Source organism: Stegostoma tigrinum, chromosome 17 (assembly GCF_030684315.1).
Source record: "Stegostoma tigrinum isolate sSteTig4 chromosome 17, sSteTig4.hap1, whole genome shotgun sequence".
Classification (NCBI taxonomy): Eukaryota; Metazoa; Chordata; class Chondrichthyes; order Orectolobiformes; family Stegostomatidae; genus Stegostoma; species Stegostoma tigrinum.
Window position 1 is genome coordinate 16747597 of NC_081370.1, and position 22475 is coordinate 16770071.

Consider the following 22475-nt stretch of genomic DNA (forward strand, 5'->3'; position numbering starts at 1 on the left):
ATTTACACTCACACAGCTTCTGCTGTTGCCAGTTTCAGCTCCTGCAGTTTATCCTCCTCCTGAGGCTTGTTATCAATGCTCAAGCTGTGATGAGAGAGCATATTACAGCTATAATTAACATCCAGGCAGACTGATTTAACCTTCACACTTGACTCTTTCTCTGGATCCTGCCCTCTATCGTCACTTACGGCTTCTAAGTTTCTTCCAATAACAATTTTGCAATTTAAACAATTTTTCCTGAACTTAACAGTTAAATGACTAGAGCAAACTGTTGCGCTTATGGTCTTTACAAATAACATGCAGGATCCTAGGTAGATCTGAAGTTTGGACATCAGCTGCTGAGGGTCAACCGATAGAGAGAGATGTCAGAGGCCTCTTCCCCGATGACACGGTGGATAAAAGCATCATTTACAGTAAAACAAGCTGCAGAGACCTGTGCTGAAACAGCTGATCACATTTTATTCACCACACAAGTTTGTGTAGCTAAGAAAGTAAAGAGAAAGTCAGGTAGGAAATCAGTCATAATGATATTATTGCTGATCCATGCTGGAAAGTGACCATTCAAAGGTAATGGACAAGTGGCTTCTCTGATGTTTCTAAAATAAAACAATTCTCTCAACATTCATGGTCTATATTCACACAAAGAAGAGCCAAACAGGAAATATGTTCCAAGAAGAAATTATTGCCTTCAGTTTAGGAACAGTTAAAAAACAAAGGAGGGAATAAATACTGACTTATAGTGAGCACACAGCCAGGAGTGTGTCACATGTTCATTTAGCTAACAGCAAGAGAAGTAGCTAACTCTGGGGACAAAATGAGTCCAAAAGAGATAAGGTTCTTGTTTCAGATCAAAATTGATATGCAATATTATGTCATGATAACAGAGCAGTTAAATTACTTGAGATAAAAGATTTTTCTTACCTGCATTCCAAGTTCTCCATTTGCGCCTGGAGTGGCTCACTATCTTTTATTTCAGATTTCAATCGCAAATCAGAGTTGGGATGAAGCGTACTGATAGTTTCTTTTGTTTTCCTGACAAAGCTGGAGACACTATAAACCAGGTCAAAAAAGTTCAAGAGCTGTTGCTTCTCCAGAGACATAGGACATCTAACCTGACATACTTTTAGGTTTAAACAGACAAGCAATATTTACCTTGTTGGCCCTCACTGCATCGATCAAAGGATAGGCTTGGATGAAGATGACTTTTCGCTATTCGATCTCTACCTTCCCAAATGCAATGCTACTTGTTCCTCCCAATACAGATACAGATACTAGTTATTTTTCTCCAAGTTTGAAATCTTGCAGTAGAGCACCTTTGCTGGCAGCCTATTCCAGGCAATGCCAACCTTTAGATATAAAGGAATGCTTTGACATTTGTTCTAAAACTTGCTGCTCACAATCCTGAAGTTAAGCCCCCTTTTTCTGCTGCCTGACACAACTGAAGTAATTGTTCCAGGTTTGTATGTGTGCCAAGTTCCTTCAGGACATTCCCAGATACTTACTGTCTTCTAAAAAGACATATGCTAGAGATTATCTGCATTTGTGCATCTGTTCCATTAGAAGCCTGACAGCTCACCATGTGGAGACAGACCCCCAAAACCCGACCACTGGGGTTTTTCTACTCCTTGGCAAGTAGAATCAGTGAGGCTACAATTAGTTACATAAACACTGTTTCTAGTTAGTCTTACAGTTGTGGTGAGGAAATTGTTGGAGACCGTTTTCAAGGACAGGGTAACTGACCACCTCAAAAAATTACAGTTAATCAGGGGAAGTGAGAATGGATTCATGAACTGTAGGTCATACCTGACAAACCTCAGACTTTTGAAGAGGTGATAAAGAGGATGCTGTTTGTATGGACTTTGAGAACGTAGTTTCCCACAGAATTGGAAGCAAATAACTGATAGGAAATTGGTTGAGTGGCAAGAAATATTTGAATTATGGGAAAGTACTCAAGTTAGCAAGATATGACTAGTGGTGCCCTGGAAGGATCTGTGTTGGGGTCTTCATAATTCCCAATATTCATTAGCAGTTTGGATAATGGCATAAAAAGTCAAAAATCCAAATTTGTTCATGATATAAATTTGGGCAGCATTGCAGACAATGTTGACGACAGCATAAAATTACAACAGGACATCAGTTAGGCAAATAGGCGAAGCTTTGGCAGATGGATTCTGATACAATTGAAGTTATCCATTTTGGACTGACAAAGGATAGATCACAGTATTTTTTTGGAAAGTACAAAGTTAAATACAGTGGACGTCCAATAAGATCTGGGGGCTCAGTCGCATAGTTCTTTAAAATGCCACAAAAAGGTGCAGAAAATAATCACGAATGGAATGCTGGCCTTTGTATCTAAACAGCCACAGTACAAGGATGCAGATGTTATGCTGCAGTTATACAAAATACTGGTTAGACTCCAGAGAGTATTATGAGCAGGTTCGGGCACAATACCTTACGAAGGATGTTTTGGCCCTGGAGAGATTTCAATACAGATTTACAAAGATGATACCTGGACTTCAGGGGTCAAGTTATGAGGAGAGATTAGGCAAATTAAGCTCTTATTCTCTAGAATTTAGAAGGTTAAAAAAGAGTGACTTAATCAAGGTTTTCAGGTTATTAACAGGGAAAGACAGGATAGATAAAGATAAACTGTTTCCACCGGTTGAATATTCTAGTGCGAGGGACCATTGTCTAAGAATGAGCAGAGATGTTAGAAAGCAGTTTTACATGCAGAGTAGTGGAGGTTTGGAACTCTTCCTCAAACAGCAGTCTATGCTAATTCAACTGTTAAATTTAAATCTGAGGTAGACAATTTTTTATGAAACAAGGGTATCAAAGGAAATGGGCCCAAGGCAGGTACATGGACTTAGGCCACAGATCAGCCATAATCTTAAAGAGTGGTGGAGCAGGCTCAAGAGTCTGAAAGGCTACTCCTGTTTCTATGAAAAAACACAGAACTAATCATAAAAGGGATACGGTGATACATGTTTCATGGCTGACAACTTGCCTCACTATGCAAGTCACATTCTATCATATGGAGATTTGGGACCTATGAGACAATAAGTCCCCAGGGAGGTATAAACATCTTCCATGCTACCTTATCAAAAATGGAGATTTTAAAATCTGTACCAGGACACTGAAACTAAATCACTTTTGGATATGAAAGCTAAAATGACTGCTGACATGAGCTAACCCAAGCTAATTTTTGAACTTCGAAATGCAGTTAGAAAGAAATCATGTGGCTAATCAAGCTGTATGTATGTATGTACCTGGTCTTGGATTAGCAGAAGAGGTACCAGCAGGAGGGAGAAGCTGCTTTCTCCTCCTCCTCCGCCCTTCAGTCTGCCAGCTAAACCCGTCTAAAGAGTTGCTGACTGTGTCTACGTGCCCACAGCCCGCCAGGATTATAAAGGAAAAGCCTTTGGGTTTCTGTAGTAACATTTCCAAAAGAAAAGGAACTGTATAACTAATTTTTGAAACATCACCACAGTTGAGAATCAAAAGCCAGCGAAGTACATGCAAATCAGAATACAAGCCATACAGTGTGACCAGAGACTTAATGTTTCTTGACTTAGTATTTGGTCAAATTTACCTTCCTCTACCTTTTAGATGTGATTGTGTGTATGGATTACAAGTGTGTGCGCTAAGTTTTGGAATTTATATTAACCCTTTTAATGTTTGTACCCAGGTCAATTTCAGAATAGTAAATCTGACCACTTTGTTAAAAGCTCAAGAAAACCTAGTTGGTTAATCCTGTGCAACCAGTCCATGAAGAGGATTGACTGGTCCATCTTCCAAATTTTAAGATCTTTTACAAGCAATTCAGGATGAAAAAAGCAGAGGAAAGCTAATCCATTCCTCCTTACCTAATCATAACAAAACCCTCACTGATCACATTAGATTAAACAGCAAGTGCTAGCATGCTATTTGACCAATGGCACACAACAGTAAAAGCTAATACTGTCCTCACCCAACTTCTTCACAACTTCCAGAAGTAGTCAGTGGCTGACATCTTTTTCCCCCTCTTTGCAGAGTTGTACCAAAATAAAACCCTTATAATGTTGTCTACCTTGCCCAGCAGATCCAGATGAGGGATCAATCCCTGGCTGCTCTGATCATCTGATTCAGAGCAAACACTGTTATTACCGATCAGAGTGTTTATTGGGGTCATATCAAGAATTGCAATAGTGTCAGTAACAAACAATTAAAATTACCTTTCCTTCATAGCCTGTAAAGAAACTCGTGAAGATGTGGAACGAAATGATAATGGAAGATGAAATGGAATCAGTGTTTCACTCCGATCACCTTCAATATTCAAGGATGAATGGGAGACATTGTCTAACAAATGGAAAAAAAAATACAAAACATCAACGGAGAACAGCATACCTCCCTACTGGTACAGGTCTGAACCAGAGACCTGATGATATGCTACAACATTACATGTAGTAAAGAACACAACAAATGAATGCGCCAAGCAGTATACTTAATTTGCAGTATCGTAATGATGGATTTAGTGGCATTACATGTTCCTGTTGAACTGACAAATGGGCTAATTTTCCATGCAACATTTCTCAATGGCACTGTTCTCATTTAAGCAAATCGAACAGAGTTCCAGCAGCACAGATTTTGCCCCAGTTTAACTGTCCTCTAAGGGCATCACCTCTCCGTACCTTGCTCTTCCTCTTGTACTGAAGTAAATTCCCTCAGCCTCTCCTCTTCAGACAGATGGCTGTGCAATGAACCAGAGTCCTCATCTGATTGGCTACCTCGACGACTAACCACACGATAAATACCTGAATCTAGGACATTAAAACTCTCCTGAAAAAAAAATCAAAACATAAAATCTTGAGAAGCTGCTGTTTCTCTTTTGTTTAGTGTTCGACATTCTTTGCTTCCATGCCATCTGGCTCCAATAACATGGATAATTCGGTAGATACATTTCCCTGGGCATTGGGTGATCGTTCAGGTCGTTATTCTTCCTGTAAAAGCTGAGATTAGCGCTGCCAATGCATGGATCAGCAATAGATTTGTGGCAAATTGCACTGTTCATTTTTTGGAGCCTCATTTCAGCTGTGTTCAAGTTGCAGCAGTGGGAATTAACACGAATGTCACATACTAGATGTTAGACAGGAGTGACATATCAGTTGGACTGTGATAATGTTTAGCTGCGTCTGTTCTGATGAAAGTTATTTACCTAAAAGATTAACTCTCTCTCTCTTCATGGATACAGCTGGACATAACAAGTGTCTACATACGAACATACGAATCAGAAGCTGAAGTAAGCCACTTGAACATCTCAAGTATGCTCCTGGTGTTCTCTATTTCTGAATTTTTAAAATCAGTCTACAGTTCATTTTGTTGGATTTCTAATGACCAACAAACTGAAAACCAACTTCATGAAACAAGAAAAATCACCCACTGTTAGTTACCTTGTCTCACTGTTTTCTGTGGCTGCTCCCAAATCAGGACTCAATTAGATCTGTAAGACTTCTGAGTGAAAAACAATTAAAGTACTCTGCCCTTTCAAAGGATAGCAGTCCAATTGCCCTCAGGAGTTAGCATATCAGGTTTCTGAAGTAACTGGAAAAGTTGGTTTTGATTAGCTTATAATTGGCTGTTTTCACAAAAAAGTTGCTGTGCTTGAGCCTCTAAAAGCATTACATGGCAGCAATTGAGAGTTGAAACGTGCAATTGTGGCAAGTTTGATACTGCAGTAACACGCAAAGGAGTTCGGCTTTCATAACAGATAGTCACCACCCCTTGAGAGTACATGCAGCAGGTATGCTTTGTGGAATAATTGATGCCCTTCTCCAGGCTCCAGCTTGGGTGGATGGATCTCGATTGCTGAAAGTTTAAAATCTCAAACATATTTTCAAAACAGGTACATCGCTGAATTGTGTTGCACACATTTTGCAGCATGTGGTGAATATAGGACTTTATCACCACATAAATGGTGACCGCTGAAATCGTGATGGGCAACAGTTGAATGACGCATGTCAATATGTTGCTTAACCCTTAAGAGCAGCACCAGCAAGCTAAAAATCTTACCCACTTTCCAATGAAAGTCACATGGTAATAATTATCAGGCAGATTGCTTCCCCCATCAGATCAGGAGATCAGCCAACACAGACCTGGCAACTAAACTAATGACACACTGAGTAGCATATTGACCCACCAAATCTGTTCTGAAACGGACAGGTATTTTCTCAACAGCTAAAGGTGACTAACAACAGGATATATTCAAGTTCAATACATATGACCATCAGTGCCAGCCACCACAAAACCCCAACACACTGAACAAAAAACCAGTGATCTTGGCAATATCAAGATAATAAAATGTGAGGCTGGATGAACACAGCAGGCCAAGCAGCATCTCAGGAGCACAAAAGCTGACGTTTCGGGCCTAGACCCTTCATCAGAGAGGGGGATGGGGAGAGGGAACTGGAATAAATAGGGAGAGAGGGGGAGGCGGACCAAAGATGGAGAGTAAAGAAGATAGGTGGGGAGGTAGGGAGGGGATAGGTCAGTCCAGGGAAGACGGACAGGTCAAGGAGGTGGGATGAGGTTAGTAGGTAGATGGGGGTGCGGCTTGGGGTGGGAGGAAGGGATGGGTGAGAGGAAGAACTGCCTCCCTAACCAGTTCTTCCTCTCACCCATCCCTTCCTCCCACCCCAAGCCGCACCCCCATCTACCTACTAACCTCATCCCACCTCCTTGACCTGTCCGTCTTCCCTGGACTGACCTATCCCCTCCCTACCTCCCCACCTATACTCTCTCCACCTATCTTCTTTACTCTCCATCTTCGGTCCGCCTCCCCCTCTCTCCCTATTTATTCCAGTTCCCTCTCCCCATCCCCCTCTCCGATGAAGGGTCTAGGCCTGAAACGTCAGCTTTTGTGCTCCTGAGATGCTGCTTGGCCTGCTGTGTTCATCCAGCCTCACATTTTATTATCTTGGAATTCTCCAGCATCTGCAGTTCCCATTATCAGTGATCTTGGCAGATGTCTTGTACTTAAACACTGAGTGCAAGACGATTACACACCACGTACATGAGAAGAAAAGCTGCTCCGGCGGCTGCTGCAGGCTGAGTCAAAGGGTTCCAACTTCAACAGCATCTCCTCCAACCGGGCAATAAGGTGGCTTTGTGTGGTAGCATCCAGCTGTGACTTCAAGTGTTCCAGTCTATCCACAGGCAACAGCTTACGGGCCTGAAAAGATTAGCACCAACAATAAGGTCACTGCCACAAGACAACACAGCTCATTATCAAAACTGCAATAATTGGAGGCCATTTCTACATTGGACTATTCAACGTTCAATTCCTCCAATGTTAACATTTGTAGATCTCCTTTATGAAAAGAACATTTTCAAAGTTGCCCCATCTATGTAACAATGACTACATTGCACCATTTCTATCACTTCCCAAATTGACTATTACTACTTACAGTCATTATCCATTGCACTCTGCTCACTTTGACTATATAACAATTGCTGGGCAATACAGAGACCAATATGCGACAGAGGCCCTTATAATTAAATGCTTTTGCAATCTACTTTTAGTAGGGACACATTACCCTGTAATTCTAATATAACTACTTCACAGGGAAGCCAAATATTAATGAACGTGATCAATGAGACTCAAATCATGCAAAAGAATGTTTGAGCATGCATCGTATAAAATCCCTCCCATGTGCCAACCCTCAATCTGCAGACTTGGAATATTTAGCAGAAGGGTTTCTACTTTAGCTTTTTATTAGAATAAATCTTTAAAATTGCTTTAGGAGGACAGAAATAACAAATACCACAAATCTATCGTTAGGACAAAGTGCCTAAATTCAACTGTAACCCTGGCAGCAGATCCTTACCCTGCTTGCAGTAATGCAGTGTTGGAACAGACAACAGACTTGTGCAGCCAGAGTCCACATGTCTCGCCGAAGTAGACGCTCTGTGCATCGCTCTCCCGACAACAGACACAGGTGAGTTACCCGCCCATCATTATGGAGAGAGAAGAGTTCGTTCTTGTAAACAGCAATATTTTGCACATCTGAAAATAAGCAGCGGAGATAAATGAAGGCAAATCAGTGACCAGAGAGCCAAGACTTACAGGTAACTTGCTGAGCTTCGCACAACTGAGCACCTTAAAAGGTGTACTACACAAACTCACTTAAATGTTGTGTTCATGCGTTTAGGTGCAAGAAAAACATTCATATCCTATCCTCAAAGCAGGCAGAGTTTGAGAGGGAGTTTTCCATCTTTCGGCTCATGGTTTCTAGTAATTTAGGCAAGAACCTGTTTTTCTACTGAGCAAAGGGGCCCCCGATCGTCTCTGTGCAAGTAAATGGCTACAGCGGTCATCCCATCAATAGACTTCAGGTTACTGTGTTGATAATAGGGGCGGGAAGGATATAAGGTGAGTACATGATGGATTCAGTTTCAGAGGAGACTCCGCCAAGAAATAACAGACTGTTAATACCGTCTTTCTTGAATATATCCAGTAACTTAGCCTCCACAGTCTTTTGTGGTAGACAATTCCACAGGTTCACCAACCAGTAAGTAAAGAGCATTTTCATTACCTCAGTATAAAATGCCCAACCCTGTAGCCTGAGACTGTGACCCTGGTCCTAGATGTGGCTCTGGGATTGGTTGTAGCCTCCCTACAGCCAAGGTCAAGGATGTCACTGACCAATGGCAGTCCACAGTTTAGGAGGAAAGCAAACAAACAGTCGGTCAGAGGTCATGGCCAAAACTGGTACCAAAGACATGGACAGAATGAGGAATGAGACTCTGAAAGCAGATTTTCAAGAATTAGATAAGAGATTGCGCCATTAGAGATCCTGCTTTTCAATCCCAATTTAAAGATTCTTCCAATTATTTCATGCCAGCGAGCAAAGAAATAAAATGATTTAGCAAATTAACACACGGCCGGAAAATAATGGTGTAGGAGAGAGGGCTTGAGAATGGCTTAATCATGCTCACTTTCCCTCCCATAACATCCAGCTCTATGACCTGTATCAACTGAAGGTCAAGGGCAGCAGATGCACAGGAACATCACCAAATACGATCTCCCTTCACGTCAGACATCTTAACTTGAAGCTAAACTGCAGATCTTTCTCTGTGGCTAGGAAAAAGAATACCCTCAAACTCCCTCCCAACACCACTGTGGATGCTTAGCAGATTCAAAAGTGATGGACATTATGAAAAATGAATAGTCATAGTTGGAGACATTTTTCTAGCAGAAAACACATTACACATTACACATTAGTGGAATTACACATTACACATTACACAGAATTACACATTAGTGGAAGCTCATTGTTATGGTTGATGTAATCCAAGTGCAGCAGATATTTCATGGTGGTTGCTCCCAGGAATGGATTTTATCTTTGTCTGAGTTGTTTGCAGTTGTCCCAGTTGCCTCCAATGGTATGACTGACTGTTAAGTACACGAGGCACTTACTCCAAAGTGTTTCAAGGAAGTAGTTTACCGTCCCCTTCTCAAAGGCAACTGGGATAAGCAACAAATGCTGACCTTTCCAACAATGCTTGTTGCTCCCATGCACAAATGAAAAAAAAAATTAGGGACAACACCAGAAGAGAACACACATCACGAAAGACAAAATAATCAACAAACGTTAGAGGATATTGTGCAGCATGCAACAAAGAGGTTATTTCTGAATGGATATTGTTTGAAGATGTGGAAAAAGTTCAGCAAAAATGATCAAACGCATCTTGGAGTCTAGGAAGTAGGACTGTTGAATAGTACAGCCCAACAGGAACCATTCTATCCACTGGTATTTGTACTGGCTCTTTCAATGTTTAGCTCAGTTAGTGCCACTCAATGATGACAGGACTGTCTCAATTGTGCAACCTTCACAGTTGAATGACTTGCCACAGTAACCGCCCAAGACATCTGCAGAATTCCCCACCTAGTACAAGTAAACAGAGTCCCAACATGAGAATGATAATGGGTACAGTAAGGGAATGAATAGCAGGAATCTATTTCAAATACACAAAAAACAACCACAACTCCATCACAACACAATGAAAGTGCAGCCACTTCAACATCTCACCTTTCAGCTCACTCCAGAGCAACACCTGAACACTCTGCGGAACAAACACATAGATCCCTCGGTCTGTCCAACTCAGAACATAATTCTCACTGTAGGAGGAGAAAAAAAAGAAACTTAAAATGTTAATGTTGTCATGTAATAACTATTCAGTATCATGAGCACCTTCCATTTTTTCTGATTCTTACCTCAAACACACGAGCCTGGGAAAAGAGATAGATTGTGGAGAACTGGAAGTCATGCTGTAATGTAACTCAGATCTGAAAAGGTAATTAAACATTTTGTTGAATGAGTACAACATGCAAATGAAAATGAACATAAGTATAGGCTGAAATTTGTGCCTCATTGTACTTTACTCATCAAATACACCACTGGTGGCAACTCAGACAACTGCAAACAGCTGAAACAAAAGAAAAATGCCATTCCTGGCAGCAATTGTCAAAGCGATCCGATACACTTGGGCCAGATCAGCCACAAATGAGTTTCCACTAACGTACGAAACAGCTATGCCAGAAAAATGTCACCAACTATGAACATACATATTTCACATTGTCCATTACATTGAATCAGCTCCACAGTATAAATGGGACAGATTGAGTACCAAGAGAATTGGATATTATGAATTGCTTTCGAGAGAAATAGTTCTATTATGTAAATGGAATGAGGGCCTACTAGCCAAGGGGAACTCAGGACATGTTATATATTTAGGTTTCAGCCAGAATTCGACATCGTGGTGCACATGAGAATGATCCAAAATCAAAGGCGTTGCAGAGTCAAAACACAGCTTGCGGACTGCATCAAAAATTAGCTCAATGTACACAGAGCTGCGAATGACAGATCAAGGTGCCTTTGGTTCATTGTTAGAATGATAGATAAATGATTTGGCAGTAGGATCAGAAAGAAAACTGCAAGAAAGAGAGTATTTTACCATAACCATACTAGTCCTGATGCTCTCCTCTTAGACTGCCAGCTGGAATCATTGCTGGAATTCCCCAAGATGAAATACCAAGTTAAAACTTTGGCAAGATTAATTTTGGGTTTTGGTTTTTGCTTAGCTAAAGAGCTTTCAGCCACAGGAGTCACCAGCAAGCATCTTGTGGTCCTTTTAAATAATTTGAATTTTATCAAATATAACAGAAGTAGAACAGCAGCTGGTCTGCAAATAGCAAGGAACAAATGAATAGAAGTAGTCATAAAATTAGGGACTGCAACATAGGACAGATAATCAAAGGGTACCAGCAGCTAGCTCAGATGATGTTTGGAGCAACTAACCAGGAGTATAAACACAAGAAATATGAGGTTAATAAGTTGTAAATAGTAATTGTTTACCTCACCTGCAGTATGAAGCATAGAGAGTAAAGTGGATCCGCAACAGAATTCATATCAGGATTGGATATAATAAAGTGTGAAAACAAGAAAATTTACATGAAAAGTTGGGAATAATGACAATTAGGGGTGCTAAATCAATTTAATCCAAATGATTATTTTACAACCATAAAATGTGAAGTATGCACTTATCTTCAAAACAGGTAAGATGAACAGGCATTTGGACTTAAATACTTCATCAGAGTGAAATATGCATTTAAACTAGCTACAACAAGAAAACATAGCTTGTGGATGGGAACTGGGATGAAAATGGATGTTATGTGTTTCAAATAAATGACAGATTATGGGATAGAATTTTTTTTTAAAATTTTGTAATCATCACTAATGGTTCTGTATATTTTCCTATATTTAAAAGACACAAGTTACAGGCAAAACTCAAAGAAATGAGCAGGACCAGTAAAGGCCGCAGTGCAATAATGGGAGTACAAGAAGGTATATTGATGAAACGAACAATGAAAACTTTGTTATCTTAATGACATGAATACAGCGAGTACATGTTAAAAGGAACAACTGAGGAAATTGCAGATGTATTTAGTTATAATTTTGCATTGCTCTCTTGGTTCAGGAATGGTCTATGCATCAGAAAATTTCAAACTTTTTTTTAAAGAAGTGAAGACGGGAAGCTGGTCAGTTTATCAACTACAGTTAAATTAAATATTCCAGGAGCAGAGACAAAGGGTATAGGTAAAGTGAATGGCAGTTGTATCTTCCCCATGTTGGGGAATTTCAAGACTAGGAGGCATGTTTTTAAGGTGAGAGGAGAGGGATTTTAAAAAAATGACATCAGGGACAATTTTAGTTATTTGCACAGGCATGTCAGGAATGAACTTCCAGAGGAAGTGGTGGATACTGGTACAGTTACAACATTTTAAAGACATTTAGCTAAGTACATAAAACCATAAGACATAGGAGTGGAAGTAAGGCCATTCGGCCCATCAAGTCCACTCCGCCATTTAAATCATGGCTGATGGACATTTCAACTCCACTTCCCTGCACTATCCCCGTAGCCCTTGATTCCTTTTGAGATCAAGAATTTGTCGATCTCTGCCTTGAAGGCATCCAACGTCCCAGCCTCCACTGCACTCTGCAGCAATGAATTCCACATGCCCACCACTCTCTGGCTGAAGAAATGTCGTCTCATTTCAGTTTTAAATTTGTCCCCTCTAATTTTAAGGCTGTGCCCACAGGTCGTAGTCTCCCCGCCTAACGGAAACAACTTCCTAGTGTCCACCCCTTCTAAGCCATACATTATCTTGTAAGTTTCTATTAGATCTCCCCTCAACCTTCTAAACTCTGAGTACAATCCCAGGATCCTTAGCCATTCATCATACGTTAAACCTACCATTCCAGGGATCATCCGTGAGAATCTCCGCTGGACACGCTCCAGGGCTAGTATGTCCTTCCTGAGGTGTGGGGCCCAAAATTGGACACTGTATTCTAAACGGGGCCTAACTAGAGCTCTATAAAGCCTCAGAAGCACATCGCTGCTTTTATATTCCAATCCTCAAGATAAACGACAACATTACATTCGCTTTCTTAATTACGGACTCTACCTGCAAGGTAACCTTTAGAGAATCCTGGACCAACACTCCCAGATCCCTTTGTACTTCTGCTTTACGAATTTTCTCACCATTTAGAAAATAGTCCATGCCTGTATTCTTTTTTCCAAAAGTGCAAAACCTCACATGAATAAGAAATATTTGGAAGGATATGGGCCAAGCACAGGCAGGTGGGACTAGTTTAGTTTGGGATGAAGGTCATCTTGGTCCATGCTGTACTGCTCTATGATTCTATGGCTGAATATGTGGGCAATTATCAGTTCAAGAAAAAAAATGAGATCTGCCCATGTGGATTTGTGAGAAGTGAATTATTTCTGATTAATCTTTGTGAATTGTTTTGAAGGGATCATCAACATGAAGGACAGTGGTTTGTCTCGGAATGTTGTCCAGTGGACTTCCATAAAAGGTTCTGTATGGGATTTTATCAAAATTCAAAACTTGAGACAATTGTTGGTACTTGATGGTGGTAGGAGTCAGAGAGGAGGGTCAAGGGTTAGTTCTCCAATTGGTAAGATGCTAAGTTCCATTCCGCTTGAAATGGTACTGGATCCTCAATTTTTTCCCATACACATTAATGATGCATATGAAGGCAGAGACGGTTGTCTATCCAAGTTTACTAATGGCACAAAGTTCGGTAGCGCAGGCAATTAAAGGTACAGACAAACTAACTTGCAAAGGCAAAACTAAGGCAGATGTCATAAGTTTTACATTATCCACTTCAGTTTTGTGAAAGACAAAATGAAGTGGTCTTCTCTCCATTAGGAAGTGAACAGCCGTGGCATCCATGTACACAAGTCACCATAAGTTAGTGCACAGGTACCAAAATCAATAAAAACAGCAAATAGAATGCTTGCTTTTTTATAGAGGGAATCAGAATTCAAAAGTGAGGAAATGATTCGTATGCGATTCATTGAGCTTGATCAGATTCCATCTCAAGTACAGCAGTCAATTTTAGGCACTAAACTTAAGAAAACTTTTACACTATTTGGAAGGTAGACTGTGCAAGTTCTTCATACCACGATTTAAAGGGTTAAATTATAAAGGTAAGGTAAATTATGGGTTTTGAAACAGGATGGATAATTAAAACTATTTTTTGCTGTTGGAGAAATCCAGAACAAGAGGTCATTTTTGACAAACACTTCCCCTGCTTTAAGCAGGAATGGGAGTCTGAACCTTCCAAAACGCTGAGGATTCTGGATCAACTGAAATTTCAAGATTCAGGTCAACTGATTTCCATACATTTTCACCCCCACCCTCACAATCAACTTGCGCATATGTTTTTACACACTTCTGGCGTAGACAGGACTTGAACCCAGGCTTTCTGACTCAGCGGTAGGGACATTAACACTGTGTTACAATAACCCATCAACAGATTTGTATTAAAGAAGGGCATTAAAGGATCTAGAGGAAAGGTGGTAAATGGAGTTGAGGTAGCAAAGGGCCATAATCTAACTGAATGGCTTTCAATTGCTCCTATTGGAGAAAGTAGTAAGAGATATTCAAGGAGACAAAGCTAACGGTGGCCATGAAAATACCAGGAAGCTTCACTGTGGCAGTCAGTAAATGAAACAAGCACTGTTTGACAACCAGAGACAAAGAGCATAAAAGACACAATAAGGAGGTGGTAGAAATGTGTAAAATAAATCAGACAGTCTGTTGAGGCACAGATTTTAAAGGCATTCAAAACTTAGCTGGAAGCCCGGCTTCAAAGACTAAAATTCCAGAAAGGTGCATTCGGTGACCCTTTTCATGTTTTAATGAGCAATTATACTAAATCAAGGTGACACTTAACAGCTATACAACTGAATACCTGTGAGAAATAATGGGAAGTGAAGGTAATCCCAATAACTGTTTGAACTGATGCGTGCTCAGCACCTCTCCCTCAAAGTTCACCTCCCACATTCGTGAACCAGGTCGTGCGCAGAATATCAATGGCTGTGAGAATCCAGTGTTCTTTGATCCTGGTAAGAAACAGGCTCCAAATTCTCCATCTCGCTCCTTGTTTCCAATTTTCCAGAACTTCTCTCTGTCATCCAAGAAGAATTATAAACGAACGAGTATGCAAACCTCTCCAGTTTTACATTTTTAGAAGAAAAATCAATCTGTTCAGAGATGTTGGGATACACCTTTGGAACAGGTGGGCCTTGAATCCAGAACTCCTGGACCAGAGGCAGGGACACTACCAATGTACCACAACGTCCTTTCCTCTTTAGTTTATTGCGTTGTAAATATCATACATCCAAGAACGTTAAAAGCCTTGTATTTGTGTACAACCACTTCTAAGCAATATATTTCAGGTCTGCTCTTACTCAAATTCTCTCACATTGACAATCTGTTAGTGCTTCTCTTTTTCTCCCCCAACTTGTGGAATGCAATAGAATATTTCAGAGACACAGCTACCCTAGTAGTGCTGGAGAAAGCCGATTGCTAAAAAAAAATCAGCAAAAGAAAACTGGAACCAGATCATGACTCTGAATTGGAGAATTAAAGCAAATTTGTGATGCCAGCATCCATCTGACAATGTAAGAGATCAGCATTGTCAGGGTATAGATAATAACTAACTCAATTCAAATATTTTTGGTCTCACCGCTTATGAAAAATATTTTAGACTTATTATAAAATGAGAAGCCCTTTAACTCTTGGTTGAAGCAAGAAATTCTAAATACAAGGTCCAATTTAAATAGTTGAGGAAGCGTAAGAAATATACTGCTTTTAACAAAAGAGATAGCAAAATTTAAAATCATGTTTACTGGAGCACTTCAAGAGTTGTATATAATATTATGTGCTTCTGGGAATAGCAAGTGCAGAAGCATACTGAGCCAATGGGATCCGAGCTAAAGAAACACCGCTTGGCAACAACATTCTGATTGGCTCCTGACCAGACAACCATGGTGTGTGGTGTCAGTGCCTGCAAAGAAAGCAGCAGAAAGGTCCGTCTCTCTCATTCATATAGGGGTGTCTGAAAGTCTCCAGTAACAGCTAACTCACTTTTCATTGCAAACCCCAACCACCACTGGTAAAAGATAATGTGTCTACAAAAAATAGCTGTTTTCTTATTAAGTGCAGAAACCTGGCGATTGTTTTCTTTCACCTGGAGTTCATCGTTCTGGTAAACTGAAGGTTTTTGATCATATTTGCGACACTCCAGGAATTGCGAGGCTTGATTTCCAGTGCATTACCTTGGAGTTGTGGCAGTTTATCTTCCACTGAACCAGCTTAAACAACTGGCAACACAAAATGACTAGGCACATACAGGTTAGTTAAATACATGGCCTCTTTTAGCATCAAAGGTATGTTAACATGGAAGGCCCTTCGTTTAATTTGTGATCTGTAATGAGATAGCCAATAAATTTACCAATGGACTCAGACTTGGAATTGGGGGTGAGGAAGAGAAAATTGGTAAAGCTTTATCACTGAGCGCTAACCAACCAATTTTATTGTATAGTCTCCCAAATGTCACCAGGCAAGGACAACCTCAGATTCTAATAGTAAAATAATATCCAAATTAACCAGGTCCCCCATAATTCCACACATCAAGAATGATCACCTCAGTAAAATTCAGAAAGCTGAATAGTGCTCAAGACAACCGTACCCATTAGGGATTGTGAACTCTTGGAGAGAAAATTGAGTATTTGAGTAAAGGTGACAAAACTGCAACACCCGGTTTGAGATGAATGTGGTGATGGTATTGGCTGACCTCCAGCAATCTCATCTCACCTTCAACAGCACAAGTCTCAACGAAATCAACAACTTAAAAATTAACAAAGTTAATAAGCAGAAATGTTCCACTTTTTAAAAACAAAGCATGAAAAATCTTCAAAACCAAAATTAAAATGCAGTAATTAAAGTCGTAACATATATGGAATACTGGCACATACTTGTCAGTGTCACACAGATAGCAACGAGTGAGAGATGAGACCAACAATCTGCCCTCCTGATAGTCAAGTTGCACCACTCTTGAGTCCACTGTTGTAATCACTTGAACTGGAAACATCACAAATGCAGCAGCCTAAGATGGAATAAGAAAGCAATCAATAAGATGTCTCTGCATTGACCTCACAACACCAATTCTTGCATCCTCAACATCCTTCCCGAATATGCAGTGCACAGTAAATTCACAGACCAATAACGTTTTCCTATCTCATTTTTATCCTCTTTCCAGCGAAATCTATATTATTTGTTACTAAAGTACTCAGAACACCAGAGTATTGACTGCTATTACTTAACACAGATCTTTTCTATTTATAAAACTGCATAGTTCAAAAAAAACAAAAGAACTGTGGATGCTAAAATCAGAAACAAAAACAGAAATTGCTTGAAAAGCTCAGCATTGCTGAAGAAAATCAGAGTCACTGGACCCAAGCATTAATTCTGATTTCTCTTCACAGATGCTGCCAGACCTGCTGAACTTTTCCAGCAATTTCTGCTTTTGTTGCTTATTTTAAGCGTTTTCTTCAGACTGACTTAAGCTTAGCACTGCTTAATCATTATTTCTTTAGTTATTTAACTGTTTCTTTAATTACATTTATTTTAATCATTGCAACATCTTACACCAAGGATTTGTTCTTTATCCAAGCTTCTCAATTTAAAAATGGAATGCAGCTCAACTGGAGGAAAAACAGCAATATAGATCACAATGAGCACAATCAGCACTCCAACAATAATTTCATACAATCATACAACCTTACCAATGTCTTTCACACATATTAGTAATCACATTGAGACAACGAGAACTGTAGATGCTAAAGTCAATTTTCTATTTCCTACATAAATGGTTCTGAGATTTAATCACATTCACTTTGTTAATCATTTTCTTTTTGCATACATATAGAAGCTTTCACAATCCCTTTTTGTAATTTCTGCCATTTTTATCTTCAAATCGTTCTTCCTTATCAATTTCTTGACCCTTCTTTGCTAAATTCAAAAATTGTCGCAATCCTCAGGCTTTTTTTTTTGGCAACTTTATAAGCCTCCTCTTGATGTGCTCCCACTTTTCCTGTTGTGTATTTTTGAAAACCAAGCATTCATTCTTCCAATACTAGCCATTACCTATCTACTGCCAAACTTTTTAATGTTGAATCAACTGTAGCACCTCGACTGCTGTACCAGTTAGGCACACCACACACATTAAAAGTTAACTTTACGGCCTCATGGTCTATATGGCTCAGCTACATCATGCATTTATTAATGAGTCCTTTAAAATGCGAGGAATGTTATGCAGTAAGATTATGCTATATTATTTGGGTGGGATGAATACCAAGGTATGATTTGCTCACCCTACTTCTTTGCCACATTTTGTAGATAGATAGGAGCATATTGCATAAAAGACATCACAGACCTTTCCTTGTTTGGAGGAATTCACTTTCAGGCCAGAAACCTTTCCCAGATTGTCTCCCACGAAGACACGGAGAGCAGTAGTATCCCAGCAGAGGGCAGTGACTTGTCGGCCTTTGTGTTCTGACGACACATAAATACGTTCAGGTTTCCCACGCCGTTCATGATGCAGCTCCCACACAATCACATGTCCCTGGCTGAACAAGGGAAATCACCAAACTAATAATGAGGACTTGGTCATGCTAGGAATTTGCTTAATGAAAACCCAACATCTCTCCTGTTCTCGCCAATGAAGATTTCTCAGTGTTCAGAATATTTGTCTCTTAAGCAAGCAATGGTTACAACATACACACTTGCTGTCACTCACCAGCAATTCAACATCTTTCCTGCAAAATTTCTCTCTATCTCACTCACTCTACAACATGTATCATCCAGCACATCTGACTGCCCTGTCATTTTATACCCTCTTAAATAGGGAATCACCTGGCACACATTTCATGATAGGCAAATTGTCCAGTTACACGGAGTGATATCTTTTAATGCATAGCGTGAACATGTGGAATTGTTACCAGTAGCTATGATTCAATAAAACCTTGATTTTACGAGTTCACCCGTCACTGCTGTTTAACATTGGGCCCTCCCTAATTAAAATAGGACATTTGAAAGATACATAAATTTCTTTCCATATTAAGGACAAAATTAATTTTCACTTGGAAGAGTCTGAATTAATAAGAAACAGCCAAAGATTTGTTAAAGGCAAAATGTACCTGACTACTTTGAAGAAACAGAGTGGATAAAATTTTGAGCAATAACTGAATTAGAACATAATGTCACTATGTTCCACAGGAACTTTCAAATGGTAAATTACCATAAATTTGAGGAGTTCAAATTCTGCCAGACAATGAAGTAAAGTTGAAGTGTTGGACTATATTAGACAGCTCTTTCAAAGACATGGCATTGACACAGTAGCCTAAGCTGATTTTTGTGCCACAAAATGCTATAATTTAACTAAGTTTTTATTCACCTAACCCAAGAAAGAAGAGAAACTATTTAACTTGAATTCAATCAAACAATTGATTGATTATTCACTTGCTTTTAATTGGTGTAAATTGACTAAGTACCAGTCAATGCTCTTGAGGACTTTTTTTCGCAAGGCCGCTTTTAAGTGAGTCAGAAAGGCCAGGCAATTTTAGTAACTGTTGAAAAAGAAGAAAGCCTGACAATATGAGAAAATTACAGTTCTCAACGCTGGGATGAGAGTTGTCCTATAAAGAGAGGCTGAATAAGTTGGACAAATAGTCACTGGATTTTAGAATGGTGTAAGTGGTAATTTATTGAAAACATACAAGATAATTAGGGGCCTTGACAGGATACATGCAGGTCATTCCTGCTGGCTGAGAACATTAAACATGGGAGCCCAGTCTTACGATAAGGGGAGCATCTAGCACTGATAAGAGGAAAATGTCTTCACTTGAACGGTGGAGAATCATTGGAATTTGTTATCTCAGAGGATTGAGACTGCTCAATTGCTGACTGTATTTAAAGCTGTGACACACAGATCTTTTCATGTTGGGGAATGAGGTATGGGGAGTGGGCAGAAATATGAAATTGCAAGATCAGCCACGCATGGATTGAATGGCAGATTATGCTCACAGATCACCTTTTTTTAAAGAATTTATTCGCTCGTGGGATGTAGGCATCACTGCCTGGCTGGCATTTATTGCCCATTCCTAGCTGGCCTTGCAAAAGTAGTGGTGAGTTGTCTTCTTGAACTGCTGCTGTCATGTGCTGTAGGTTGATCTATAATGTCCTTAGAAAGGGAACTCCAGGATTTTGACCCAGCAACACTGAAGGAACAGCAACATATTTTCAAGTCAAAAGCTGAATGACTTGGAGGGGAACGTGCAGTGCTGTTCCCATTTATCTGCTGCTCTTGTCATCCTAGATGGAAGTGATGACGGATTTGGCAATTACTGTCTAAGCATCTTTGGTGAATTTCTGAAGTGTATCTTGTAGATAGGGCACACTGCTGCGAAAGAGTGTACACAACCTGCTCCTAGTTATATTCTGTATAACCAGATAGGCTTAACATCTACATCAGAATCCATGTTCTTATTTCTGCTGGCTTTGTCTAGCCACTTTAATCTATATATTTCTGAGTTAAAGCTCCAAGGAAAGCTTAAGGTAGCTCTATTCTCTTGTTTTCTGAACAAAATGTAAACCAGTGAAGGCACAGGTAAGAACCATCAATTAAAGTAATTGAAAATGATTATTTGGGCACACTAACAAATGTTAACTGAATATCAGCAAAGGTTGTGAAAATATTTTCTTAGACAAGAGAAATTGAGGCTCACTTACAAAAGTGGTTAAAATTTGGCAGAATAATCCTCCGTTTTTCAATTTGGACTTAAAGAATAGAGAGTAACTGCATCTTTTGGTGTTTTTGTATGAAGTGTGAATTGAGAGAGGCTGCTACAGGATACGAAAAGAATCCAGAATTAAAACTCTAATAATAAAGTATACTTACCTAGTTGCTACAGCAACATAGTCTTCATCATGCTGACAGCAAGCAACATGAGTGAGAGCTCCTTCCTGCAGTAGAAGAAAATTCTATCAAATTCACATAATTCCAATATCAAAAGGCACAGCATCAAAAAATACCTTTTTTTTGTAATTAATATGATTTGGATTTCTCTGCTGAGCCCTCGTGCAGCTTTCCCGTAGACAGGAGGAAAGCGCTACTTAAGACCTTGAGAGGGAAACACTGCAGTACTGTATCAACAGAAAATTCATCACTCAAGACTCATAGGGCTGGTCATGGCATTAGAATAGTGGAGCTAAGAGTCCACATACATTTAAATTACAAACTAGTCATGTTTAATTTTTTTTAAACTTGTAACTTTCCCTATTTCTTTCCCTGCTCAAATCAATAAGCTTGCATTTATATAAACACTTTACCAAGCCTTTTGCATACATTGATGCTGGTTTTCCAAGTGAAAACAAGGCCTCCAAACATAAACAAGTTAGATCACTTTCTGAAGAAGGGTCAAGACCCAAAATGTCAGCCTTCCTGCTCCTCTGATGCTGCATGGCCTGCTGTGTTTAACCAGTTGAAGGAAGAATGTTGAACAGGACACCAAGAACAATCTTCATTCTATCAATAATGCCAACCTTTTACATCTATCAGAACAAGCAGGTTAACAAGGCATCAGAAAAATGGTTCCAGAATACAGCACAATTGTGGCATAGCTCTGAGATATCAGCCCATATTGTCCACTCAAATCTTCTGGGTGGAGTTTGAACCTACGGATTTCTCCACTTAAAGGAGTCCGCAACAGGAGGCTCTAGTGGGTGGTGCTGGGCTACAATAAGGTAACAGTACTTCATCTGTGACCATTATGTTTGAACCTATAGGTCAAACATTGGCACATTATTCAAGCCTGATCCTGACTTCAGGTATCTGCAAGAGAGCATTTCCTAGCAGGTTACTTCAATAATGAAGAACAAGGAAATTCAATGTTATTTTTCCCTCACTAGGTTAGTGAAGACAATTGCAGCACACCTACTGTTGACCCATTTAAAAGAAGATGTAGTATACCAAGAAACAGAATTGTTTTAAACTCATTTAAAAATGCAGTGCATAACTGAGTTATCAAAGACAGAAGGAAAGTGCAATTAAACTATATTACAAAATACTTCAGTACACTCCTGTACCAATTCCCCCTTGGCTGTGTTAGAATATGTTCTGTAACCATACAGCAACAATTAATAATTCTATTTCTGACTTCTGACATACAATATACTGTACAATATTGCAAGAGGAGCTGAATAAAAAAGTAGGGAAGTTACGTTTGGGACAGGACATTGGTGAGACCATATTTCAGGAAAGGTGATCTTATTAGGAAAGGATAGGCTTGTCGTGTACTTACTGGAGTTAAGAAGCAACCTGAGTGAACAAACCATGTCCTGAGAGGTCTTGACAGGGTGTATGTAGAAAGGTTGTTTCCTCTTGTGGGACAATCTAGAGCTAAGCGGCACTATTAAAATTAGGGTCACCCACTTAAGACAGAGATCAAGAGAAATCTTTTGCACACTGAGGGTCATGAATCTTTGCAACTCTTCCTTGAAAGGC

General features: G+C 39.7%; 1 protein-coding gene across 3 annotated transcripts in view; it reads right to left on the reverse strand.

Moving 5' to 3' along the window:
* hps5 (HPS5 biogenesis of lysosomal organelles complex 2 subunit 2) overlaps positions 1-22475 on the reverse strand; it is a 49001-nt gene that overhangs the window by 15108 nt on the left and 11418 nt on the right. For 2 of the 3 annotated variants that reach the window (XM_048545388.2, XM_048545389.2), the window contains exons 4-15: positions 20871-20935; positions 18348-18540; positions 16888-17018; positions 14820-15035; positions 10253-10324; positions 10068-10156; positions 7863-8041; positions 7049-7207; positions 4671-4818; positions 4215-4338; positions 922-1050; positions 13-84 (exon numbers count right to left, since the gene is read on the reverse strand). In XM_048545388.2, the coding sequence (XP_048401345.1) occupies positions 13-84; positions 922-1050; positions 4215-4338; positions 4671-4818; positions 7049-7207; positions 7863-8041; positions 10068-10156; positions 10253-10324; positions 14820-15035; positions 16888-17018; positions 18348-18540; positions 20871-20935 (1577 nt within the window). Of the gene's footprint in view, positions 1-12; positions 85-921; positions 1051-4214; positions 4339-4670; positions 4819-7048; positions 7208-7862; positions 8042-10067; positions 10157-10252; positions 10325-14819; positions 15036-16887; positions 17019-17560; positions 18279-18347; positions 18541-20870; positions 20936-22475 lie in introns of those variants that run through there. The other variant, XM_048545390.2, reaches the window with a different exon arrangement.